At 39.2% G+C, this 23,733-nt stretch overlaps 3 protein-coding genes across 4 annotated transcripts in view; 2 read left to right on the top strand and 1 right to left on the bottom strand.

Annotated features, from left to right (window-relative positions):
- The window catches only part of AstA-R1 (allatostatin A receptor 1), a 44,637-nt gene extending 22,342 nt beyond the window's left edge, over window positions 1-22,295 (bottom strand). Inside the window, exon 1 of the mRNA XM_089264358.1 lies at window positions 21,701-22,295. Within this exon, the coding sequence (XP_089120484.1) occupies window positions 21,701-22,091 (391 nt within the window). The 5' untranslated portion in view covers window positions 22,092-22,295. The remainder of the gene's footprint in view (window positions 1-21,700) is intronic.
- Window positions 2,827-3,915, top strand: LOC149090735 (uncharacterized). Its single transcript, XM_089263480.1, has 3 exons — window positions 2,827-2,950; window positions 3,009-3,400; window positions 3,441-3,915. Exons 1-3 carry the CDS (start codon window positions 2,864-2,866, stop codon window positions 3,913-3,915), a joined length of 954 nt encoding a protein of 317 aa, XP_089119606.1. The 5' UTR covers window positions 2,827-2,863.
- Window positions 12,912-15,016, top strand: LOC149090734 (uncharacterized). Of its 2 annotated transcripts, none has more exons than XM_089264489.1 (2): window positions 12,912-13,015; window positions 13,073-15,016. In XM_089264489.1, the coding sequence occupies exon 2, from the start codon at window positions 13,131-13,133 to the stop codon at window positions 14,907-14,909; it is 1,779 nt and encodes a 592-aa protein (XP_089120615.1). In that variant the 5' UTR covers window positions 12,912-13,015; window positions 13,073-13,130; the 3' UTR covers window positions 14,910-15,016. The 2 variants fall into 2 exon arrangements, with proteins under 2 accessions (XP_089120615.1, XP_089120614.1); XM_089264488.1 differs by having other exon boundaries at window positions 12,926-13,019; window positions 13,104-15,016.
- Window positions 22,296-23,733: the final 1,438 nt, after the last annotated feature.

The raw sequence follows: 23,733 nt of genomic DNA, 5'->3' as shown, positions 1-23,733 counted from the left end.
CCAATTACGCGCAGAGAAAGACGAGCTCTGTAAACTTAAAGTGACTGTGTGGCTAAATGGAAGCTGAAGACGAAGCTAGTGCTGGAGCTGGAGCTGGAGCTGGAGCTGGAGGAGACGGTCCTTTGTTCGCGAGTCGGTGCTACTTGGGCTCTTTGTTGCTGCTCTCTGCCTGCTCTGCAGCAGCAGCAGCAGCAGCAGCAGCGCCAACAGACGAAAGCCACTTGCAATTAGCCAAACAATTTATGTTTCTCTGCTGAAAAGTAGCGCAGCGGATAAATTCTATAGACTGTACAGCGGGCGGCCGATGGGGCGTTGGCATCCATCCGAGCTGCCAGAGGGGGGCTCTGTATTGTCGCTGTCACAAAAGTTGCCTCGTCTCGGTCTCACATGCAAGTGTGGGGCGTGGAGGAGCGGGACGGGGCGGGGGGTTGTATGTATGATGTGGATGTGGAACGTTTCAATGGATTGATGGGGCATACTGTCAAGAAAATTGCAGACAACGCTATGAGTCTATGTGCCTGTGTGTGTGTGTGTGTGTGTGTGTGTTTGTGTTTATGTTTATGTTTATGTGTGTGTCTGCCTGGATGGCTTGCTGGTGGTTAGTCTGTGGGTCAGCCAAAGTGCAGCGTGACGAGCAATTTTTGGCAAAGAGGAAATTTCACCGGGCGAAAGCCATATAAAATAAAGCTGTTTATGCCCCGTACTCGATGCTGACAATGAAAGTGGGTGTGTCTATAGATAACACTCGAAGACGATGCCAGTGGTATAGTATAAGCTTTAGGTAGTTCAAAGAGCCATGACTGTGGATAGTTGGCGAATGAAATACTAATATAATCACAATTATTATCTAATGCTAGAGTCATTATTATTATCCTCATTAGTTCCATTCGATATCAGAATCAAAATGTAGAACAACAGCTTAGCCCCATCCTTCCAGAATCATCAATTACTTCATTTTCACTTATTGCTTCAGCTCAACTCTGCAGCTTCATTAGACAGGGTAGCTGCTAGTCGGGCAGTCTTATCCACTTTATTCATTCTATATACTGGTTGTTGATGTTTTGACTTCTTGTTTGTTGTTATTGTTCATTGCTGCTGCTGCTGCTTTTGTTGCTGTTGCCGCAAATCAATTTCCTTTGAAACATATTTAGCACAGGATGTGGAGCGGCAGGAGGCGGAGCCGGAGGCGTTAGGCGCCGTGCAGGGCTAAAATAAATAAAAAGTGACAGCAGCAGCAACAGCAACAGCAACGTCAACGGCAACGCCAACTGCAAAAGTGGCAATAACATCAACAGAAAAGTCGCAAAATTTGAACAATAAATACAAGTTGCTCTGCCCTGATCTGCCCTACCCTGCCCAGCCCTGGCTGGCTGGCTGGCTGTCTTGGGGGCCCAGTTGCCACGTGTGTCAGCAGTTTGATTTCGTTTTTATTTAACTGCTATATGCCGAATCCATTGCAATGGCTGACATTCCAGGGCACAATGGCTGGCCGCATTTCTATGTAGTAGACAGCGCCCGGTACAGGCAGAGAGCCGGTGCGGCAAAGAATTTGCATTCCAACACTTGATTACGATGGCTAGTCCAATATACTACTAGTCTCTTCCACAGTCTGGGTATCTCCTAGTCGGTCACTCCCTACACTACTATTTAGCTATGTTATTGAGGTAAGTCACATTTGCTGCACTCACAGTGAGTGCTGACACAAATTGAGTAGCGTTTACTCGTCATGGTATATTGAAATATGGAATATATACTTTTGTGTCCTTGCATTTGGTCTCTTAGAAGTTGTTGAACAATGTTTTGGAAAGTTAGCTAATGTTCGTCTACCTAAGTACTAATGAAATTTGCAGCATATGATCTACATATTCTGCTGAATATTTGCCATTTTATGAAAAGGGTTAACCCATTCAGAATTAGCTCTACTTGTAATGGATCTTCAATGGGGAGTTTGGTCTGAATTGGCGCCGTTATATATTATATTACAAAATCAATATTGCATGAAATACACATGAATCTATATGTAAAAGCCTAGGGATGTAAGTCTTTAAGTGATTTTCGATAAGAGTTTTAATCGATACAAAAAAACAGGATTATTTATCGATTTTTGTTACTTAGTACACTGAAATCTCGAATTGAAATCAATGCATTCAAAGATTCGGACAGACGTACATATCTATATGGAATCAGCTCCACTGTTTCCCTGATCAAATACAAGTTTATAATATTGTTTCTATAAATAATTACATTTTTTATCTCTGTTTATCTCAGTAAATTTAAGATCTTGGACACTACGTCTCTTGGCCCAAAGTTGGAAAACAAATACTAGATAGATACTAGATATACTTTGTTTTGCTGAATATTATCACATTTATATGAGATTGTCCCGCTGTGATAGTTGATAGTTCCCCTTAGTTCCCTTAGTTATAGAGTGCGTACATGAGGTGTTTCTATATATGCAATATAAGAGCATAGCATGTGATTGGAATATCAGATGCTCGCAGGGTTTAGTGTATCTTCCAGTTAAACAGCACTCCAACTTATTGAAGTTTGTATTCGGCAGATTGTAAAGCATTAAAGTCGACTAGTAGGGGGTTTTTAACGGTTACAAAATAGGCTGAAGCTAATTTAAAATGGGTAACAAATTAATTAGAGGTTCATAGATTCGTTCTAAATATATACATATATTGCATTTGTTACTTGATAAATATATGTAGCTTAGCTAATGTATGAGCCTGTAATTAATTTGTTCCTCATTTTAAATTAGCTCCAGTCTTAGCTTAATGCGAATATAGCGTAACAAGTGCATTTCAATAGCACCCCATAAGAATATTCTTCAGTGCACGACGCTTAGTATGCATAGAGAATGTCTCCAACTACAACTAATTTGGGCTGGAAGTGGATCATTTTCATTTTGCTTCATGGAATACTCGCCGCACAATCCTGTAAATGGGTGTGTTTACAATTGAATGTGAAACTAGTGCGAACTCAATATGTAATCTCATTTGCAGCGTACTTTCAAAGATGAGAAATATGTCCTACCTAAAATAGATGCGCTTATTAACAAACAGTTCGGGCACTACAAAAACAATCCAGAGTATATAGATTACTTCAATGAATTGGTTATAGTTAGGCATTCGGGAAGACCGCTTCCAGCGAAAGAATACGTTCTTGACAAATTTCAAAAATACAACAACCGACGAATGGATCTGGAGGAACAGATGGAAGCCCGTGTGACTGAGCTCGTCTTTGAGCTGAAAGCAGTTTCAAACAACCCCAAATGCATGAGGTTTTATTCCAAACAAAAGTTAGATCTCGAAAGAGCATTTACAAGGACAAACTCAGTCAAGAAAAAAGTTGTACGTAAAAATACCAAACCCTGCCCATTTGAGTCTATATCAGGGTCCGAATAATCTAAACTTTCACAACTCCAATAACTGCAGCCATGGTCGGAACGGCAGCATAGATCAAGCCGATTATAATGGCTCGAAGGAGAACAGCGCTCACAATGCCATCACAGCGAAAATTAATGCACAAATAAACACTAAGTTCGGATACTACAAAGACAATAAAGAATACTCTGAGTGCTTGAGTGAATTAATCATAGCAAAGCAATCAGAGAGCTCTAATGAAGGGGAGTTATTTGTCCTTAAGAAATTTGAAAGGTATAACAACCAACGATTAGATATTGAGGAACAGATGGACGACCGTATGAGTGACATCAGATTTGTCGATGTCGAAGCACTTAGAAGACCTTCCAAATGCATTAAGTTCTATTCGCATCAAGGTTGGGCCCTAGAAAACGTTTACAAAAGGGAAAATTCAGTGAACGAGAAGGTTTTACGTGCAAATAGCATAAAATGCCCATTTGAATCTGTTCCTAGTAATCGGAATGTGATAACAATAACACCACTATAAGCACTACCTATAGGCATCTCATGGAAAACACTAAACTAAGGAATAATTAAAGATCGTATTGTATACACGGACCTGCAAACAAAGCTCTTTAGACCTACGGACATGACTAGATCAACTCAGCTCGTCATCTAGATCAAGCCACGCCTCGTTCATACATTTAACAAATCCAAATCCTGATTTCCCATTTTCGATGGGCTTAGGGTTTCAAAACGTTAAGATCGGCGGAATTTAAGCCGCCTCTACTAGCACCGTCATTGCACTGCTTCAGCTATCATTTGCAATTCCTAGTTGTTTTATGAAACACAGATCAGTGGGGATCTCCCAGTCGGTCAACCCGATTAGAGTTTGCTTGCTTACTCACATATTTTAATGAAATAACTTTATCTAAACAGAAATTAAAATGTGAAAAGAGTACGATATAACTGATAAATGTGTACTGTATATATGTTCCAGTTATAAAGTAAATTTAGCTCTTATTACGTCTCTGTAGTATTCTAACATAAATGAGTTCAAGCTGAGTAAAAATAGATGAAAGACCAGTCGAACGAGACATCAATGGACTTGATGTGGTGCTCGCTATAAACACGCAAACCACTTCCCAGCCATTGTCGATTGTTGCTACTCGGTAAATGTCAGCTATTTCCCGGAAATACCAATTAATATGTATATTCACAGGCAAGCGAACAAGCGACATATACACACACACATACGCACAGCGACTGCTTCTGTTGCTGATAACAAGTAAACCATTATAACTGACATTTTGTGGACAAACAGTGTAACGTAACAAAAAACAAAAAAAAGAGAAAGAAAAGGGTCGGGTCCAAAGCATCTATGAGCAGGCTGGACCATGAACTGGCGCTGAGCTAAAGGTAAAGGTAAAGTTTTATGTTGCTTGTTTTACAAAATAATAAAGTGTAGCATAATTTATGGCGCAGGAGGCTGAACAAAAAATGTATCTATATAAACGGTTGGGGAGGGGGCGGGGCGGGGGAGGTGGACGGGGAATTGGCGGCAAAGGGGCTAAAAGCTGAAAAAGTTCTTCAAGCGCAAAGAACGCTGTTATTTAATGCCACGCTACACACACACACACACACATACGCACATTGAAGCAAGCTGAAATCAAATAAACAAATAACCAGACGTTGCTCAAGCATGTGTGTGTGTGTGTGTGTGTGCGAATGTCGACTGGGCCATTTTTACAGCTTGCCATATAAATTTTGTTCTCTCTGTTTATGTTTTATGTAGCTTTAATGTCACTTTAATGTCATACATTAGGCAAAGTATCGATGCATTGCGAGTGCGCCTGCCGTTCGGTCGGCGTGAATCTGTGCTCCAGCTAGAGCTCGACAATATGCTGAGCGTGATTCGCGTAATCCTGCAATTTATCTTGAAAACAACTTAACAAATAACTGCTGGAGCCAGCTGCTGGGCCATCGAGGCCCATAAAAGTCGGTCCTGAGACAGGGCCGAGACAGCTGAAAGCTTGTGTAATTGACTGCAATTGGCTGACTTGCCAGCAATGATGTTTCATAATTAAGATGTGAAAAACTTTGATAAATAAATTAGAAACAAGTTAGCAAACACTTATGGAAGGGCAAGGATTTGGTGGGCCCCATGTCTACACATTGACTTGGGCCTGTTTCAGGCTAACCCTTTTTAGGGTCAGTCTGCTTTAATATTTAACAGCATTATATGGCAGATACACATAAATGTAAATTAGGCTCCTCTTTGGGGCACACAGAGCATCCGCAGCTTTAAGCTGGACAGATTTGCATCATAAAACTCGAATGCCAACCAACGTGTCCCATAAACGAGTGAGGCTAAGCAAATGGCATAAAAGTGAACTTTAATTGGTAATTAAAATATGCCATAAAAGCTGAAAGCTGCTCCAGCAGCAGCTAGCTGGAGTTCATTATGGCCAGCTTTTTCGAAACAATTATGGGAATTATTGCTGCATTGTATGCTTAGTCTCCGCCATTGCATTCGAATGATTCGCGCAATTAAATCATGCTCTAAAGTCAGAGTGAGAGAGAGAGAGAGAGAGAGAGTGAGCATGAGCATAAAATATATTTTAATGTGCAGCACAAAAGAGGATCCATGGCGAATACGTTTGACAAATGTAATATCCAAATGAGACATAATTTAAATGCAATTAAAATTCAACTACGGCATTGAGGCGGGCCTTGTCCACGTCCAATTGTCTTTAACAGGAGCTGCCTCTGGCAGGGCTTTGTGAGCTAATTGAAGTGTGTTGGGCATAACAAGGCTTTCCACTGCATAAATAATTACGCTCGAGGCTCAGGGCTCACACGCACGCACACATGCAGCACGGCCAACAGCAATAGATGGGAGATAAGCGTCTTTTGCCCGATGGTCAAACAATTCCGGTTATATGTATTTATAGATTGCCATTGCATGCGCACATATTCATTTACATTTTCGTCAATTTTGTGACTGTGTTCGCTTGTGTGTGCACTAGGATATCCGGTTGCAAATAATGAGACCCAAAGATAAAACACAAGTTCTGCCAATAGCCAATTGCCAATTGGTCGATTGCAGGACTTTAAGCACATACGTGTATACGTACATAACATGTCCAAAGTGTTCTTCTCGCTCAGTTCTGTGAAATATCGGGTCAATAATGCTGCCAGTGCTCGACCGTCACATTATTTGTCCTGCAAGACACAACCTAAGCAAATAAACATCCCAAGTGATGGCCTGATATGGGCAGGCGAAGACTTCAATAACCTGCCCACCCATTCATCAATGGCTTCCTGTTCTCATCAAGTCTCAATCGGGTTGCTTGACTATGGGCAAAGAGATACGTTCAGAAACCTCTTCATTTTGGGCATTCAATATTATTAATTCACAATTATAATATTATTATTATATAAAATGTAAATAGTATTTATATATTTTATTTATTTATTAGACAGAGTTCATATATGAACATATGTATATATGCTTATTATGCATATGAGATTAATGGCAGTCTGTTTCCCTACATGTGATTGGCTCCAACTGTTGCAGTTGTATTAGTGCAAGGCTGAGAGCTTGCGTAGAGCTTTAGTAAAATGTTAGCCAATTGAGCTTGCGCCTTAGCTATCATGCACTAAGTGTCACAAAGTGTGAGAAAGAGAGAGCTAGACGGTTGCTTACGAACTCCCAGCAGTTGCTGAGTGAGAGCGAGATAGCTAGCGAAGCCATTGAACACTCTCATTACGATTGTCTGAGGACGAATAGAAAGCGAATAGGAATTGACATTCTGGAAAAGCTCAGTGTGACGACAGCGCAACGGGAATTGGGAATTGTTATTGGAAGAAGAGTATATATATACAAGAATACTCTTATATATATATATATATATATATATATATGTGTATAGTATATATTTAATTAATTTTTAGAGTTCCTTCTCTATTTCTGCACATCACAGGCAATACATACATACCTATATATATATGTATGTATATCATAGTGAGACTTAGGCCTAGTATATTTATTTATAGGAAACCATTTCATTCTTAAATCTCGTCAGTTTCATCTACGATTTAAAATTAAAATTTACTTAACCAAATTGAAATGTGGCATAAAAGAAGCGAGATAACAAACAGTTGATTCAAATACTTCTATTCTTTGCTAACCGTTTTTCAGTTCTCTTTCTTTTTTTTTTTTTGGCAATAAGCATTCTTGAAACTTTGATTATTTGTATTAGATTGGGATACCCTAGCTGGCTGACACGAAAATACGCCTTTAGCCTATCTTTGTTGGCGGCAACCGTAACCAAGTCAATGCCATCATCATCACCAACATCATCATCATCAGCTTGATTGTTATTATGCCCTTTCACATTCATAGACCATTTCAATCAATCACTAAGACTTTAGAATTCACCACATTTCCTGAAGTTCAGGGCAACGAGCGAGCAAAAATAAGAAATGACTGTAAATAAATAAAATAAAAGGCAAATAACTGCGTTTTTGCTTTCGTTGTTGTCTCAGTGAAACAACAAATATTGCGATAAGATGCTGCAGGTTGAGCATTGAATATGGCCACTGTGGTCATGGCCTTGGATTACTCCTGAGTCCATATGCCTCAGAGGTACGCTCAACACCTAGAGATAGTCCAAATGAGTGAAAGTCTGTAACAATATGGCCAGCAGAACGTATATATGTATGTATGTCTATATACGTTGACAGAAGCTTAGCAAAAGGGAGCAAAGGCGTGGCTAACACTATGGCAACAAGATTCGTATATATGTGTGAGTGCGTGTGATGCCAAATGTTGGCCAAAGGATGCACAAAGGGTAAGTACATACATACATATATGGAATGAACCACAATTAGAAAGTGTCTGGAATATGCATTGCCCTGAAATTTAACCTAATTACGATCCCAACTGACCACAACTGCAACTTAACAATTGCAATTTGTGCATACATTTGCATCTTGTGGCAATTCCTATAAAATAAAATCACAGTTACACATATTCAAGTAAAGCGAGTCCCATTTGAGCATGCTTAAGGCAAAACTCTTTATTTAAATGTGCTTTACTCTCTGGCACAAACGTCGAATATTCGTATAGAATTACCATATTTACGAGAACTATATTTCAGTTGCCAATTTTATATCAGTTCTAATTCTCTAATAAATAAATAAATAATAATAATAATAATAATAATAATAATAATAATAATAATAAGGTGTTTATTTGTAATTTAATTTAATTTTAATTTTTTAATTTAATTTTTGAATTTAATTTAATAAAATTTGTCATTTCATTTGGAAATAAAATAAAGTCTGTCAAGAGTTTGGAAATATTTGAGAAGATTTATCAATTGATTTATTCATATGCACAAATGTTGTTAATGGTTTTTAAAATTTTATTTTATTGTTTTTTAATTTCTTAATAATTAAAAAAAAAAAAAAAAAAAATATATATATATATATATATATATATATATATATATATATATGTATATATTAATATTTAGAGTTCATGTAAAATATGTCTGCACCTGAAAGTAATACGTATAACTATAATAAAACTCTTATTTAATATAATAAGATATAAACATATCGGCTCATGTCATATTCACGCACATACCCGATATGAGGAAAACAACTCGGCTTGTACTGACTGCGTGATGCCTGCTCAGCGCTCACAAAGTGAAATATCATGTTTTAGTAAATCTCATGGGAATCTGTTTTGGAGATCTCTTATAGTATTTAATACAACTTTTTATACCCTGATCCCATTGAAATTGGGAAATCAGGGTATAATGGTTTTGTTGAAAAGTATGTAACAGACAGTAGGAATCAGCGCAGACCCCATAAAGTATATGTATTCTTGATCTGCACGACGAGCTGAGTCGATATAGCCTTGTCCGTCTCTCTGTCCGTCCGTCCGTGTTAACGATTAGACCTCAGAAGAGCTAGAAATATGAAATTCGGCGTGCATACTCGTGTATATCATTCGCAGTACAAGTTTATAATATTTTTTGATAACTCATCCGATAACTTTTTTATCGAGAATAATCGAAAAATGGGTTATATTTGAACACTTTTAGACCTGGAGGCCTTAGATTTACTTTCTATTATACATATATTTGTATGTAAAATGAATAGAAACATTTTGTAATTTACAGATTTTGGATATCGCGCCCCCTTTGCAGTTGCAGCATTGACCGGGGGTGATTCCACATGAGGGGCGCGTATAGTGAATATAGTGGAATAGTGTTTTTTTAAAGCTTTCGTGGAACACACTATCTATAGTCGACTGCTTGACAGGCGTGGTCTTGATTGTCTGATTTAAAGAGCAGAGCACTCATATTTCAATATCTTTCTTGGAACTGAAATACAAAAATAATTCATTTTATGTGTAATATATAATCTAGCGTTGTAGTAGCGTCGGAACGAGTAGAAACTTTTGCTGATTAGCATGACACTAAGGCCGAGCTGCCTCTTATCGGGTGACGGTTTTTGGTAGAACATTTCTTTCGCCATAAGTTATAATGCCCAGCTTAGATCAGTTGAGCTCGCGCAGTTTCGCAAGCTGTTTCAAATTATTAAAATGTTCGCTCGCCTATTTAGTATATTTTTATTGATTAAACTAACATTCGGCTCTCCGTTTCCCTTTGAGTGCGAAGAAAACGGTCAGCAAATAGACTTAAGCTTGGCCTGTGACGGTAAGCGCGATTGCCCGCAAGGCAGCGATGAATCATTCATGGTGTGCAAAGATTTGGATATACCGACCTATTACTCTTGTGCATACGGAGCCGAACTTCTCTCCTATAAGGAGTGTAACGACATTATCGACTGCGCCGACGGATCGGATGAGCATGCCAACTGCGAAATTCACTACGGATTCATACGTGGTCACTGTGATGAGTACGTGAGAAAGCCATATAAAGTGAAAATAAAACCCATGCACGGATTATTGTAATTGTAATTCAGTTTTATAAACGTGGATAGAATCGGGGAATATGCATTCATTGCAGAGATTTACAAAGGAAAGTTCTTGATGCCGACGACAAGCTAGGTAGATTTAGCACTGCCAATCTATTCTTCCGTCTTGAAATTATTTGCAAGTCGAGCAATATTTTATGGAATTTTGAATTGTGTGATTGATGATGATGAAATGATTAAAAATTATATATATATTTTTTTTCTTTTTAGAGGCTCATTTCAGTGCTATTCTGGACAATGCCTTGAAATGGATAAAATGTGCGACGGGTGGATCGACTGTGAGGATGGGCGAGATGAGTCTGCGAATCTATGTGTGGGTAAGAAAGTTGGCGAGGATAACTATCAATGCGCAAATGGCATCTGGATAAGCAAGAGTCAGTGCTGCGATAACAAATTCGATTGCATTGACGGCTCCGATGAAATACCAATACTTTGTGAAGACAATGAGGAATGGAAGGGAAATGCCCCAAAACCGTGTGTGGAACCAATAAACAGGGGCCTGCGGTTCGACGATAGTTTTCCATACCATGCAAACCGAACTCATCGCTTCGTCTATCCAATTCAATCAGCTCGCTTCAAGTGCTACGATCCCAATAGCAAAATGTACGGTAATAAATGGGATGTGTGCTTAATAACGGGTGAATGGCGGATCAGTTCTACGCAATGCTTCGTAAACAACACAAATACATTGCTGAACTATCTCGATTCACATATGATATACCACATATGAAGCACCACATTCAATCGTCAAGGATTCGCAAAAATATTAGCTTGGAGGGTTCAGGGTATCTCCTAGTCGAGCAGCCTCAACTAGAGCCTTTGTACTTGTTTTCTGATTTACTACGTCTTTTGGGTATATTTTTAAGCGAAGATTGTCTACAAAATATCGGAAAGGGTCTATCGACTAAATATATTGAAGTATTCGTCCAGTAAGTCGACGCTTAATAGGTGTATTGGGAAATTGAGCAAGCATTAATACTTTACAATACTATACAAGGATTCTACATTTCAGCTCTCTAGCATTTGCATTCCCTTTGCTCAAACCGAATATACTCTCTCTCTTTCACTTCGTTCACGCATGCAGAAACAGTTGAAATTCTAAGCATTTCAATTTAAACTGTACTCCATACAGTATTTCATTAAGATTGAGCCTGAATGCGGCACGAGAGTTGATGAAAAAGGCGTAAAACCTTTTTGTCTTTCGAGTGCAGAGAGATGCTGGCGAAGGGAAAATTGCCTTATCAGTATTTGTGCGCAATGTGGGGCTCCTTGTGAGCTCTCAGCCCAGTTGGATGAGCCAGCGGGTCTCAGCGCTGCTGTGCATCGGGCTCTCACACATACATCAGCCGTACATTGCATTGAAAAGTAAAACAATAAAATTGTACATGGCCCATAAAATGGCATAAATATGACGAAACTGTGGACCAAGATGCAAGGTGGACGGCGGGGGCGGGAGCCAACCACGGAGGACTTGCCCACGCACGATTGCCAGGCCATTGTGTGTGCATAGCGTGAGTGTGTGTGTGGGTGTGTTTGTGAGTGTGCTGTCCACATGGGCATTGTTTGGTACACGTGTGCGCTTATTGTTTTTGTTGCCTGCTTTTAGGCGCTGCGCTCATTGCTGGTTATAAATTTTATCACTGCCAACGCAGTAAAATAAATTTGTGCACCGCCTTGTGGATTTGTGTAAATTTGCACAGCGACAGCCAATACAATATAAATACAAATACAAATACAAACACATATGCATACATACATACATATACATATATATGTATATAGATGTCCCATCAACATATGCCATATGCTGCCTCAAAATTTGTTCATCGCATACTTTCGTGCGCCTTTGTTTATTTATTCCTTTCAGCACAATTGCATTTGTGCGCGTGTGTGTGTGCGTGTGTGTGTGTGTGTGTGCTTAGCACACACATGCAATTGACAAGTGTCGCAGCTGTATCTCAAGTGTTGGTTTAATCGATGATCTAGCTTAACGTCACATTTTAAGCCACTATTGTGATTTTTCACCTGACTGAGGGTTCGATCAGGAAGGGAGAGCTTAAAGAAGCTTAAATGTTACTGCGAGTGCGTAAATGTTTGTGTGTGTGAATGCGACTGTGTATTGAATATTTGTTTCGAATGTTTTCCTATACTAAATAAAATTGAAGCTCATTTCGCACACCGCCCTTCTTTGCGATTCTCAAAGATTCAACCAGTAAATACAGTTATATATCGATATATAGCAAACAAGTTTTCGTTACTTTGTCTTTGCATTCCTTCCAACATCGTTCTCTTTCTCTCCTTATTGCTTGCCTTTCGTACTGCATTGAATTGATGGCAATCAAATTGTAGTGGTTCTGTTTGAGTACACTCGTACTTGTTATCAATTTTATGACTATTATTCACTGATAAAGCTGTGGTCAGCTGATATTCCTGGGGCTTAGGGTAGCTTTCAGTCGAGACTAAAGCAAAAACATGATGGAGTCTGAGGAGAAACAACTTAGCTTTGCTTTCAGTGTACTTATATATCTTATACGTGTATACATATACATATTTATTTATTCTGCTTCAAATGTTTCTACTGAAAGCATCGAAGCTGAAAATTTTATATTTTATATTTTTGAAAAAAACACGTAAGTTATTATTTTGTGAATAATCAAGCGAAGTTCTTTAACCTTATAGCCCATCAGCATAAAAACCTATCTATGAGTCAGAATCAAGCCTGAAGATCTCTTGAAGAATCCAACAATGAGTAAGAGAAGACAAAAATGTATCGACGCAGACTGCCCGAGTCAGATACAGTTTCGACGTCAAATGCGCGATGTTCATCGCTATCGCATGCGCACGATCTATGAGAATGATAACAGCGATCAAAGTGAGTCGCGCAACAACAATAGGAGCTCTGAGGTTACATCGAGTCCCGTGGAGAATAGTGATGGCAGTTCATCCTATATGAATTCGGCTGGTTCGGACGGTGAGGAAAGAACGCCTCGACGCCGCCGGCATTACGATGAGTATGATGAGTCCGATGGCTACTACTACGAGGATGAGATCTCTTGCGGTGACTATAATAATGCTAACCATGATGTCAGAGAGTACTATGAGTATGAAGACTGTGACTATAGTCAATATTATTATGAGGAGAGCGAAGATTATACCTATGATGACGAACTTAGTCCATGCTTGCAGTTAGAGAGAGTTGGAGGGTACGATGACAATCGTGTCGCATTGTATGACGCGTTTGAGCCGAAGCCGCCTCTGATAATAGAAGAAATCTTTGGTTGTGACACAACATTTTCCAAAGAGAATGTCGCTGAGAGTAAAAAAAAGATGATGAAGTGTGGCCATAAAAGAGGATATAATCCGAAAATAATACCGGAATCAGAGGATAATGCAAAAGAAACTAGCTCTGATAAGATATTGAATCAGGCAGTAGATGATGAGGACTTTGCAGAGGAAAATGAGCTCGAAGAAGAAGATGAAGATGTAGAGGATGACACAACTGATGAAACATCTGATGAATCAGATAATGAATCATCTGATGACTCTGCTAATGAATCATCTGATGACTCTTCTAATGAATCATCTGATGACTCTGCTAATGAAACATCTGATGACTCTGCTAATGAAACATCTGATGACTCTGCTAATGAAACATCTGATGACTCTACTAATGAAGCATCTGATGACTCTGCTAATGAAGCTTCTGATGAAGCATCTGATGATTTAGGTGATGAAACGTCTGATTATTCATCGAATGATGCGTCTGATGAAGCAACTGATGACTCAGCTAATGAAGCATCTGATGAAGCATCCGATTCAGCTAATGAGCTAGTTGAATCATCTTCCGAAATATCTAATGAATCAGCTCATGAATCATCTTATGATGCATCTGATGAAATAGCTCTTGGCTTAACTGATGAATCATCTGACCTGACTTATGAAACTGTCGATGAAATATCTGATGAAATATCTGATGAAATATCTAATGAAACCGCCCGTACCATGTCTCTATCAAATACTACTCATTTGTTAGAAGAAATTCTAGGTATGCAACATGCAAATGAAGCGGAAATAGATATGAAAGTAGACTTTGGGTGTTTGGAGAAGTATGTCGAGAATCGTTGTAAGAGATATCCTGCTCTACAGCTCCAATGGCACCAGGCAGTTCAGATTCCCGTATATGCTCCGATAGCCTCTCTTACTTATACGACCAGGCCCCTATCCGGCCAGTCTTTCCTTTTCGATCTGAGAACTCGCCCATCTGTGGCGGACATGATTCATTTCTATACCCATCTGAGCTACAGTGGCGATGTTAATGCTGATAGCATCCTACGCATCTTGGTGGAGAAGCATCTAAAGTCGATCAAGGGAACGCTAGGCCGATTTTCCATTTTGAATAGGGAGTTTCTATCCCGATTGGGCTCTATATTTTGTTTTGGATTGCTGATTTATTATTATATGTTTCGCGCGGAATGGAAAGCCCAGCAAGAGTTGGCGAATCGAAAGCGATTTTATTTTTTCTAAGCCTCACAGCTGTTTGAAATCGATTATAAAATATGAAATTCACTTTGCGCGTATATATTTAATAAATTAAAAATTTTACTGTTACGGCATGAAAACATGCCTAAATCCAACTGAAACCCAGATAGTTTTCAATAAGTTTAGTTTGCCTATGCACGATCTTCAAATGGACTGCGATTGAGCATTGCATGTTTGAGGCCCCTGCTCAGAACTCAAAGCAAATCGAAAGCGATATAACGCTTTCTTACCATGTCTAAGACGCCACATGGAAGAATATTTGATTCGACTTATGACAAATATCAATTGTTGATAAGAATTTTGGATAAAAAGCGTCGCTCTTGTCAATTCGGCATAGATCGCTTTAGGTTTATTAAGACTATTTCAACATTTCTAAGATACCAACGCCTCTTCGGAGCTGCTCCGAGTGCAGCATAGATCCCATTAGCTAGTCAATTGGGTCTTTCGGATCACTCCGACTATCTCTATGCCAAGATACTCAGAGAATGATACAAGTATATGATTTGTTCACACCCAGCATAGAAAGGAGAAAATTTAAAAAAGAATAAATGCAAATAATAAAATAATAATAAATGATATTATTTAAGTACTCAAATAGTATCAATCTGTGCTGAGGTCTTCAAAGCGGTAAACATGTCTGTTCAAGAAAACAAAGTGTCAAAAAATTAATAAATAATTCCATAAATCTATTTATTTCAGGCAGAGTAGAATGCACTAGTCTATTGTACAATGAATGATTAATGAGTGATGAATGGTAATGAGTGAACAGGAGCAACGATTCTATTTTATTGCTTGAATGTGTACAATGTTTACAATGTGGATAAATAATGAAAAAAAAAATTTATATATATATATAAAATATAAAATGCTTTCTTTGTTTCAATCAAGAGTTTATTCAGTTGCAGCCTGGTAAAAATTTAAGCGAAATTTAATTTAATTTATACATACACATATCTCTTGCAGTAAAGTAAGGTCAAGAGCAGCTCGAACATTGCCCCAAAAAGTAGGCAATGCATTTTTGTTGTTCACTCATTCAAGTTGAATGCGGCGAGGAATAAACCAACAACTGCCGACAGTACTCAACGATGCTTAGTTAAATGTGCGGTGTCTGCTGAAAATACATACACACACACACACGCATATACGTGCAAAAACAATAACAACAGTTTCTATAAATGGCTGTTTTTAGCTTGGCCCAAAACCAAAAGATGCTTTGCTTTGCAACGGGGCCAGCAGGTGGCTGATGCAAGACGACACTTGAACGCCTTGGCTTTTTGCAGCAGGTGTGCGCGCGTCTGTGTGTGTGTGTGTGAGTGGGTGTGTGCTTACTTGTGCATAGCTGTGTGTGTGCGTATGTGTGTGCTCTATCGTGGAGAAGCAAAGAAAATCTCAACAGAAAAGTCATTTTGCATGCAATTTTTGCAACCTTGACTCAAGTCGCCGCCTTTGCAGCCGCACCCTCAGCTGTGTGTGTGTGTGTGCATTTATGTCAGCATGCGTGTGTGTGTGTGTGTGTGTTTGTGCAGGTAGGGGCGAAAGCGTCAAGGTGTCATATACTATGCCACTGCGGCATTGTTGTTTTCAATGAACCAACGGCAAAAGTAACAGAAGCTAAAAATAAATGCCACCGAAGCCGAAGACAGCAGCTGATAGAGCAGCAACTGGCAGGCGAAAGTGACCGACTAGTAGATACCCTATCATGAGATAAACTTTTAGTTACACTAGAGTTAAAAATGCGATATGAATTTTAGCCTGATGGTGGTACAATACTATCTATAAGATGATACGCTTGTCACTTTACATTCAAAGAGTAAGCATAATATTTCCACTCATCAGGCAGAACACATAGTTCCGACTTAACCGGAAGTCTGTTAAGTATACTCTATTTGTGCATCACATCTGGAACTGTGAGCTAAAACTCTTACTAGTTCTAGTAGCTGTCGCTAGTTGTTTTGCTCTCTGATCTGGAAGATGTGAATGCTCAGAGCCTGATTCCCTGCCGTGAGCTCTTATATTTTTTCTGCTCTTTAAGGTACTACACTGGACTATCCTGAGCGGAATTGAGGGGTTCTTCAAGCTGATTTGAGTACTTAACACGATACTTAACGATTCTGAGAGGTATGCCCCTATACGATCCTCCGTTGAGACGTATTATTAAAGTTTTCAGCTCAGCTTTAGTTTCCTTAGCTTTCTTGGGCAGATTATGTCAGTTTGATCGAGCATTTCGAAATAAATTCACCTGCTCGATACAGACAATCTTTCAAATTTACACGTACATTCATTTGCTGGCGCCGAGCTCTGCCGTAGCCCTCTTCCCGTCTCCTGCTATCTTTGGCCTGCGTGCTGAAAGGCACTTTGTCAGCTCTTGGGCGTTATTTTGATAAATGATTTGTAAATGAACGTGTGAGTTTCATTGCAAATTATGAGAAAAATTAGAGTCGCTTGCTCAGGCCTCGTTCTCCTTACTTATCTATGTGTGTGTGTGTGTGTGTGCGTGTGTGTGTGTGTGTGAGCAGTGATTTTGCTGACTGGGTTGCGGGAGTGCATAAGTGTGTTTATGGCTTATGGATAGATAATTTGTCAAAGTGCCAGCCAAGCAAACGACTGCATCAGTAGCCACTTCGGTGTCTGCACTTGACTCGCCGCGCTTTAAGCATTAAATTAATGCCTCTGCTCTGCATTTTATGGCAATTTTACAGACCCTAATGCGATGCATAGTCATAGCAGCTCTCCTATTATAGCATTTTCAAGCTCTTGCAAGCAGCAGGCCAAAGCTATGCAAATTGAAGTTCGCTTTAAGTGGGGCTAGACAAATTTCCAAGTGAAACAAGTGATAATTTCCCATTGGCCTTCAAGAGTCATGAATGAGTCTATATAAATTCAATTTAATAAATGAAATATTATTCCAAAACTGATGCAACTGATGCCACGATTGTTGAATGAGTGGGCAATCATCATATAATTCATGCGATATTTCCAAAGTTATCCAATTCGATTCCCACAATTGCAATGCATATATATTATGTGGTATTGCTGACAGATATTGTGATACCCTTTAGATTGAGTGGCATATGAAATGACTGGTAGTTCCTCGGCTTAGCATGCTGTGACACATATGTAAGGGCCTGAAGGAACTGACAGCAGCGCAATTGGGATAACGTTTGACTAACGGCAAAACCCACAAATTCTGACATCTGTCAGGACCAATTTTGGGGCAGAAGAGAAGCAGAGTCCAAGGAAATAGAATGAAGGGAGGCAATGAATATATATTGTTGCCTCGGCGTTATTTATGAAAATATCAGCAAAAGGAAAGGCGAAGACTGAAGTCTGCGTTGACTCATTGTCACTTCAATTTGCGTTACAGCGGACCTTCTCTCTCTCTCTCTCTCCCTCTCCTTGACCAAAAGCCATCTGATGTTGGCCAGAAGCAGCTGGCAACAGTGAGCGGGGCATGCGAAATTTGTAGCTGCCACATGGAAAATCGTGTTAGAAATACGCAATTGGCCACTCAAGCGTAAATTTGGACGCGGCCAGTGTTGGTCAATATGAACATAATCCTTTGCACAGCTTCGGTCTGAGCGGCCCAACCGCTGGCAATGCAAATGCGACTCGCCCTGTCTATTCAACACATCCAATACCCAGTGAATTTTAGCAGAGCATTGATATGAACTCTAGTTCAATGTGAAGAGCAAATTGATTCGGTAAATTATATTGAAACACTTCATTAGGGATGCTGAATGAATTGCGAAACTGCTGAACAAATTGTTTCTACCTGGTTGAATGGGTGAGAAAGGAGTATACGGCATCGGAGTGTATTACTGAACAAGCTCATTCGTTCATTTTATTGAAATCTTTGAGTACGTGACTGTAGCGTTCGCGATTCCCCGAACAAGTTCACTAGTTCATTGCAATGAAATGTTTAATTGAACTCGTGACTTTTCTCAATTAGACTGCACCTTTCATAGATCCCTGAACAAGTTCACCAGTTACTTTTAATGAACTAGTTCCCTAGGTAATTTTAATGAGGTAATTCAGCTTGTGACTGCTTAAATTGATGAACGGAACTATTGTCAGCTGGAAGAGCGCTCTGCATTTCGAGTTTATTTCATTTAAATAGAAATGTAAGTCTTTAATTTTCCAAATAAAATGAATTAGTTTTATTTCGCAGAAAGCTACATTTTTCATTAAGCTTAATGAACCCTTTAAAAAGAGGGAGGTATTATGTTTAATGTGTCGAGTTCACAGAGTAGTATATAGTGTATATTTGATTAGGACTTCCAGCTAAATGGACTTGGCCTTGCTCTCTCAGCGGTCCGTCGGTATAGCCGTTTCAATCTTGAAATCCCCATATTGCATGCTCAAATCAAATTAGTTTCAATCATAGTTTTGCCCATGAAATCGATTTGAAACGTTGTCGAATTTGAATTTCCATTATTCAATTATATCTCGCACAGCTGCATGCGAGTTTTACACAGCTTGCATTTTTCTTCTATGCAGACATTCATATGAATTGAAGTTCATTTGCGAATAGACAGTAAATATGTACAAAAATGGACTACGTGCATCAATTGCTGCAAAATTTAATTGAAGCTCGCTCGGCAACACAAAAGTTATCAAAGAAACCGTGTGGTTGAATGGGCGAAACCACGTGACAATCAGAGTCAAGCCAGCGCATTCTCCCCATGCATGGACACGCATGCATGCATTCAAATGAGTGCATTTTTCTTGGAATTAACCATTAATTTTATTCGACTATTAAAGCAAATGGAAATTGCATTTGAATTGTGCTTTAATTATCAGCGGCTGATTTCATTTTAATATTTCTCACTCTACCAGAAATGTTTGCTGTGCTCTTCTTCTAATTTGAAATTCATACGCTCAATACGTACAGTATACATGTCTATATATATATATATATATATACGTATATATGAGTGCAAGTATTCGTATGTATGCAGTGCATTTATTAGAGTCTCTACTCGATAAAGATCTCTCTTTCAGCATAGATTGGTTGGCCTTGCAGGTATTCCTTAGCCATGCTCTCTCGACTAGAAATTTGAACTTCTTTCTTCTTTTCCGAATCAGTTGGAACTTCTCTAAAGATAAGAGCGCCTCGCACTGAAGTGTCTGAAGCTTTTCCTCGAAAATACTCTAGAAATCGACTTAATCTTATTTTATTGTATGGAATTATCGATTATGATTATAATCAATCGCAGCCCACTTCGCGATACAATTACATCGATCATCATATGATTAATCGAGCCATCACCAGCCATCCGTTCCTAACGTTCCCTTCTTTACCACATTTCTAGTCCATTCTGTATCGATTAAACACGCCTTTACATTAATAGAATAGTTTTCCTTATATCTAATGACTAAGACTTACACTTTGCTCTGCTTTCTGTCGTGTTTAACATGATTAATACGTGTAATAACGTTGCTAGCTTATCATACTGCCCTCGTATACAAGTTTTTTTGCCACTGCTGCTGCTGCTGCTGCTGTTGTGGACAGAAACTAGTCCTGAAATTTGGTTTTTCATTTAGAGTGGGGACTGCTCGTGCATACAAATGAAACTGCCCCGATACAATGTAAATACTGACGGGAATTAGTGTTTGACTAGGATGGTAGTTCCAAGTAGTTACATGACTCATAAAAAGCAAACATTGTTGAGCAAATTAGAGTATGGCTAAGTACGTCTGATTATACATAGAAAAGGTGTTCAATCTGTTGGCCTAATTTTAGAATATGTTGACTTATGTGCTAAACGTATTTTTAGCTTGAAATATTCATTAATATTGAATTAAGAGTTTACTCAAATAAACTGTTTAGAGTGCCCCTGCCTAAAATGTTCAATTGGGACCCTTAAAATAAGATAGGTGTAGAATTTAATGGGTGACAATATGACAATATGTTTTTATTATTTGAAGAATTACTCTATTGTGTGCCACTTTTGGAAGAAATAGAGGAAGTATCTGAGGTACAACCACACGCCACTTTTTGCCTATTCCAAGTATTCACAAAACCAATTGATGACCTGAGATTTTAGATCTTATACGTTCGGGGTATAGAAATTTATGCTAATAATGATAATATGATAATGATATAATATGATATGATAATATGCTACTGGTAATGTTATGATCTAATGCACTCCAAATTCATTCTGTTTTATGAGGTCGGCTTGAAGTCGAATGCAGTTACTGAACTCAATGTCTCTGATCCCAACTCAAGCAACTGCCCAAGCCAACACATTCCTTCTCTCTGAATGCATACTCCGATTGCCGTCCATCAGCTATTATGGTGTTTGCAAAGGGAAGACGGATTTCTTTGTATTTTATGTCCGAGTCGATCCGTGAAGGGCACTAAAACTGCGAACGTAAAGCGGCAAATGCAACAAATTTTTGTTGCTGCAACATGGCAAATGTGTTGGGCGTAAAGTTGCAGCGGGCCGGCCCTGGTTGGGGCTACGGCCATTCTAGAGACATCTGGGGCGTATAAAAAATCAATTAGCTGCCTTTCTGGCGTTATGGCATATTAAAAGCGAAGATTGCCCAGAATATTTGCAATTATTACGCATAATTTGGCTCGAGTCGACGGGCAATTGGGCCAACGCCATCGAGCTGGGCTCGCTGATGTAACGACTTCGGGGGTCGCGGCACTTTTATTGGCACTTGGCCATCAGCAGAAGGACAATAGATGGGCTTGCCGGCAGTGGGAGGCAATGGCTGCGGCGATTGCGATTACGGCGCGGCCGTTAAAAGGCAAACAGACTTACCCAATATGACGAGCGCATTGCCCAGGAGTCCGGCGAAGCCAATGATGCCAAAAAACACCGGCACAATGATGGACACAACACGCTCCAGTGGCCAAATCTCGCCGTCTCGCTCCAAATCCATTTCCAGCAGATTGTCCGGATGCATTGAACTATTTAGGTGGTCCAGTGCCGAGCTGCCAAGCATATAGTTGCTGCTGTTGTTTCCAATCTGATTGTTGTTGTTGTTGTTGTTGTTGCTGTTCTTGTTGAGGGCAGTGCCATTGTTGCACTCGCTGGCGCTGAGCCATTCGGCGCACTCAATGGCGGCTGTCCCATGGCCGCCGGCCGGCCAGAAGCTAATTAGCATGGTCAGAGTCAGCGCGGCGGCCAGGCGTTGCCTGATCACGACCATTGCCACGCCCACTTGTAATAGAGCCCGCAATGTGTGTTAATTACCTCAAGCCCCTAGCGCTTCTGCTGTGCCTGCTGTTATTATCGGTCTAGCGCCTCGGCTTTGTTTTCCATGCAATTCTGATCAGGCCTTCAATGTACGTGTGTGGATGTTACACATGCAGCACGGCCCCATAGCCACGCCTTCAATGTGAGCGCAGCACGGTCCCGGAGCGGAGGATGGGGCAAGTATCTGCTTGCTGGCCGTGAATGAAATGCCTGCAAAAGACAATCAAGCGCAATTTGTTTTTATTTATAAAAGTTGCAGTAGGTGTAGATAAATAGATGCAGATGTAGATGCAGATACAGGTGTAGATAAAGATACAAATATACATATGCGTGATTCAATTTTTTTTTTTTTTTCAATTGTGAGTAGGCCTCTTGATAAGCTTAATAAAAAGCTCAATTCAATGGGTGCTCAAATTTAATGAATTGGCCTCGCATTAAATGTATTGATGGCCATCGAGATAATATGCAAAATTTAATTAATTCATTTCATTCGTTCCGTGAAATCGCGGTCAAGCATACTCCTGATGGCCGCATCACAGGCAAAGTTTTATTACATTTGCATACTCAAATAAAACATCGGCTGATCGACACGGCCCGTAGCGCGGCATGCGGCATGCGGTATGCGGCGTGTCGTAATGAGCAATGCCAAAATTATAATATAATGCTCCCAAAGGTGCTACGGGAAGATGTTATTTCGAGACAAAAAGTATTAGACCCAGAGCCAGGGATGCAAATTGCCATTAAAGCCCGTTTTGCGATACAATTAAATTGCAAATCGAAGCAAAATAATCGATTAATGGACATCATATGATTAATCGTGCCATCACTAGATGTAATATTGCAATACGTGCTAAGAATCGAGGCAAATATTCTATTTGATCATGCATAAAGTGCGAGGCGAAGTCTGGCAGGGCTCTGAATCCATGTGCCGGTAGTCGTAAAGCCAGATTATAACTAGCAAATAGTTCGTCTTCGACTTGGAGAGCGAAATATATAAACACAGATATCCCTAGATGTACTTTATTTACCCAGAAGACCCTCAACAATTTAATACAATTTACAATTAGAAGAAATAAATAATTAAATATATTTGTAGCGTAAGAATCATTTTAAAAATTAAATGTGTTATTAAACGATTTTAAATAGCACAAAAAATTAACTAATTAAATTATATTCAACTAAATTTAGTTATTTTAGTTATTTAATTTAAAAAAATTATAATTTAATTTTTTTATATGACTTCGTCATATAATATTTGTGATATAATAAATATATAATAAATATATAAAAATATATATGACATATACATATATAATAATAATTTATATGGTGAATTTTTTAAGCAGCTGTAGATCTATAGAGATACTAGCTGTATTCATTTCTATAGGATGTTCCTCCTGATGATTTTCCATAAACAAGATCCGAACATTTGTCAACTTCTTCTTCCTTACCAAAAATAATTTGAGTCTTTAGCTATTTATGGCATAAATATATCACTTGAATTCCCGAAATGACTGAAGTTATTTACAGTTCACATGCTGTGGCTATGAATCGTGTATAATTTTGGCACTGAGTATAATTAGCTGAGAGTAGCA

Source organism: Drosophila navojoa, chromosome X, assembly GCF_054131105.1.
Source record: "Drosophila navojoa isolate 15081-1374.11 chromosome X, UAZ_NAV_1.0, whole genome shotgun sequence".
NCBI lineage: Eukaryota > Metazoa > Arthropoda > Insecta > Diptera > Drosophilidae > Drosophila > Drosophila navojoa.
The sequence above is the reverse complement of the archived record's forward strand: the minus strand, read 5'-3'. Positions and strand labels throughout refer to the sequence as shown.

Coding starts and splice junctions, on each gene's coding strand:
- LOC149090735 (XM_089263480.1), top strand. CDS start 2,864: ATGTCTCCAACTACAACTAATTTGGGCTGGAAGTGGATCATTTTCATT. Junction 2,951..3,008: donor CCGCACAATCCTGTAAATGG/GTGTGTTTACAA, acceptor TCTCATTTGCAG/CGTACTTTCAAAGATGAGAA. Junction 3,401..3,440: donor CCATTTGAGTCTATATCAGG/GTCCGAATAATC, acceptor CAATAACTGCAG/CCATGGTCGGAACGGCAGCA.
- LOC149090734 (XM_089264489.1), top strand. CDS start 13,131: ATGAGTAAGAGAAGACAAAAATGTATCGACGCAGACTGCCCGAGTCAG.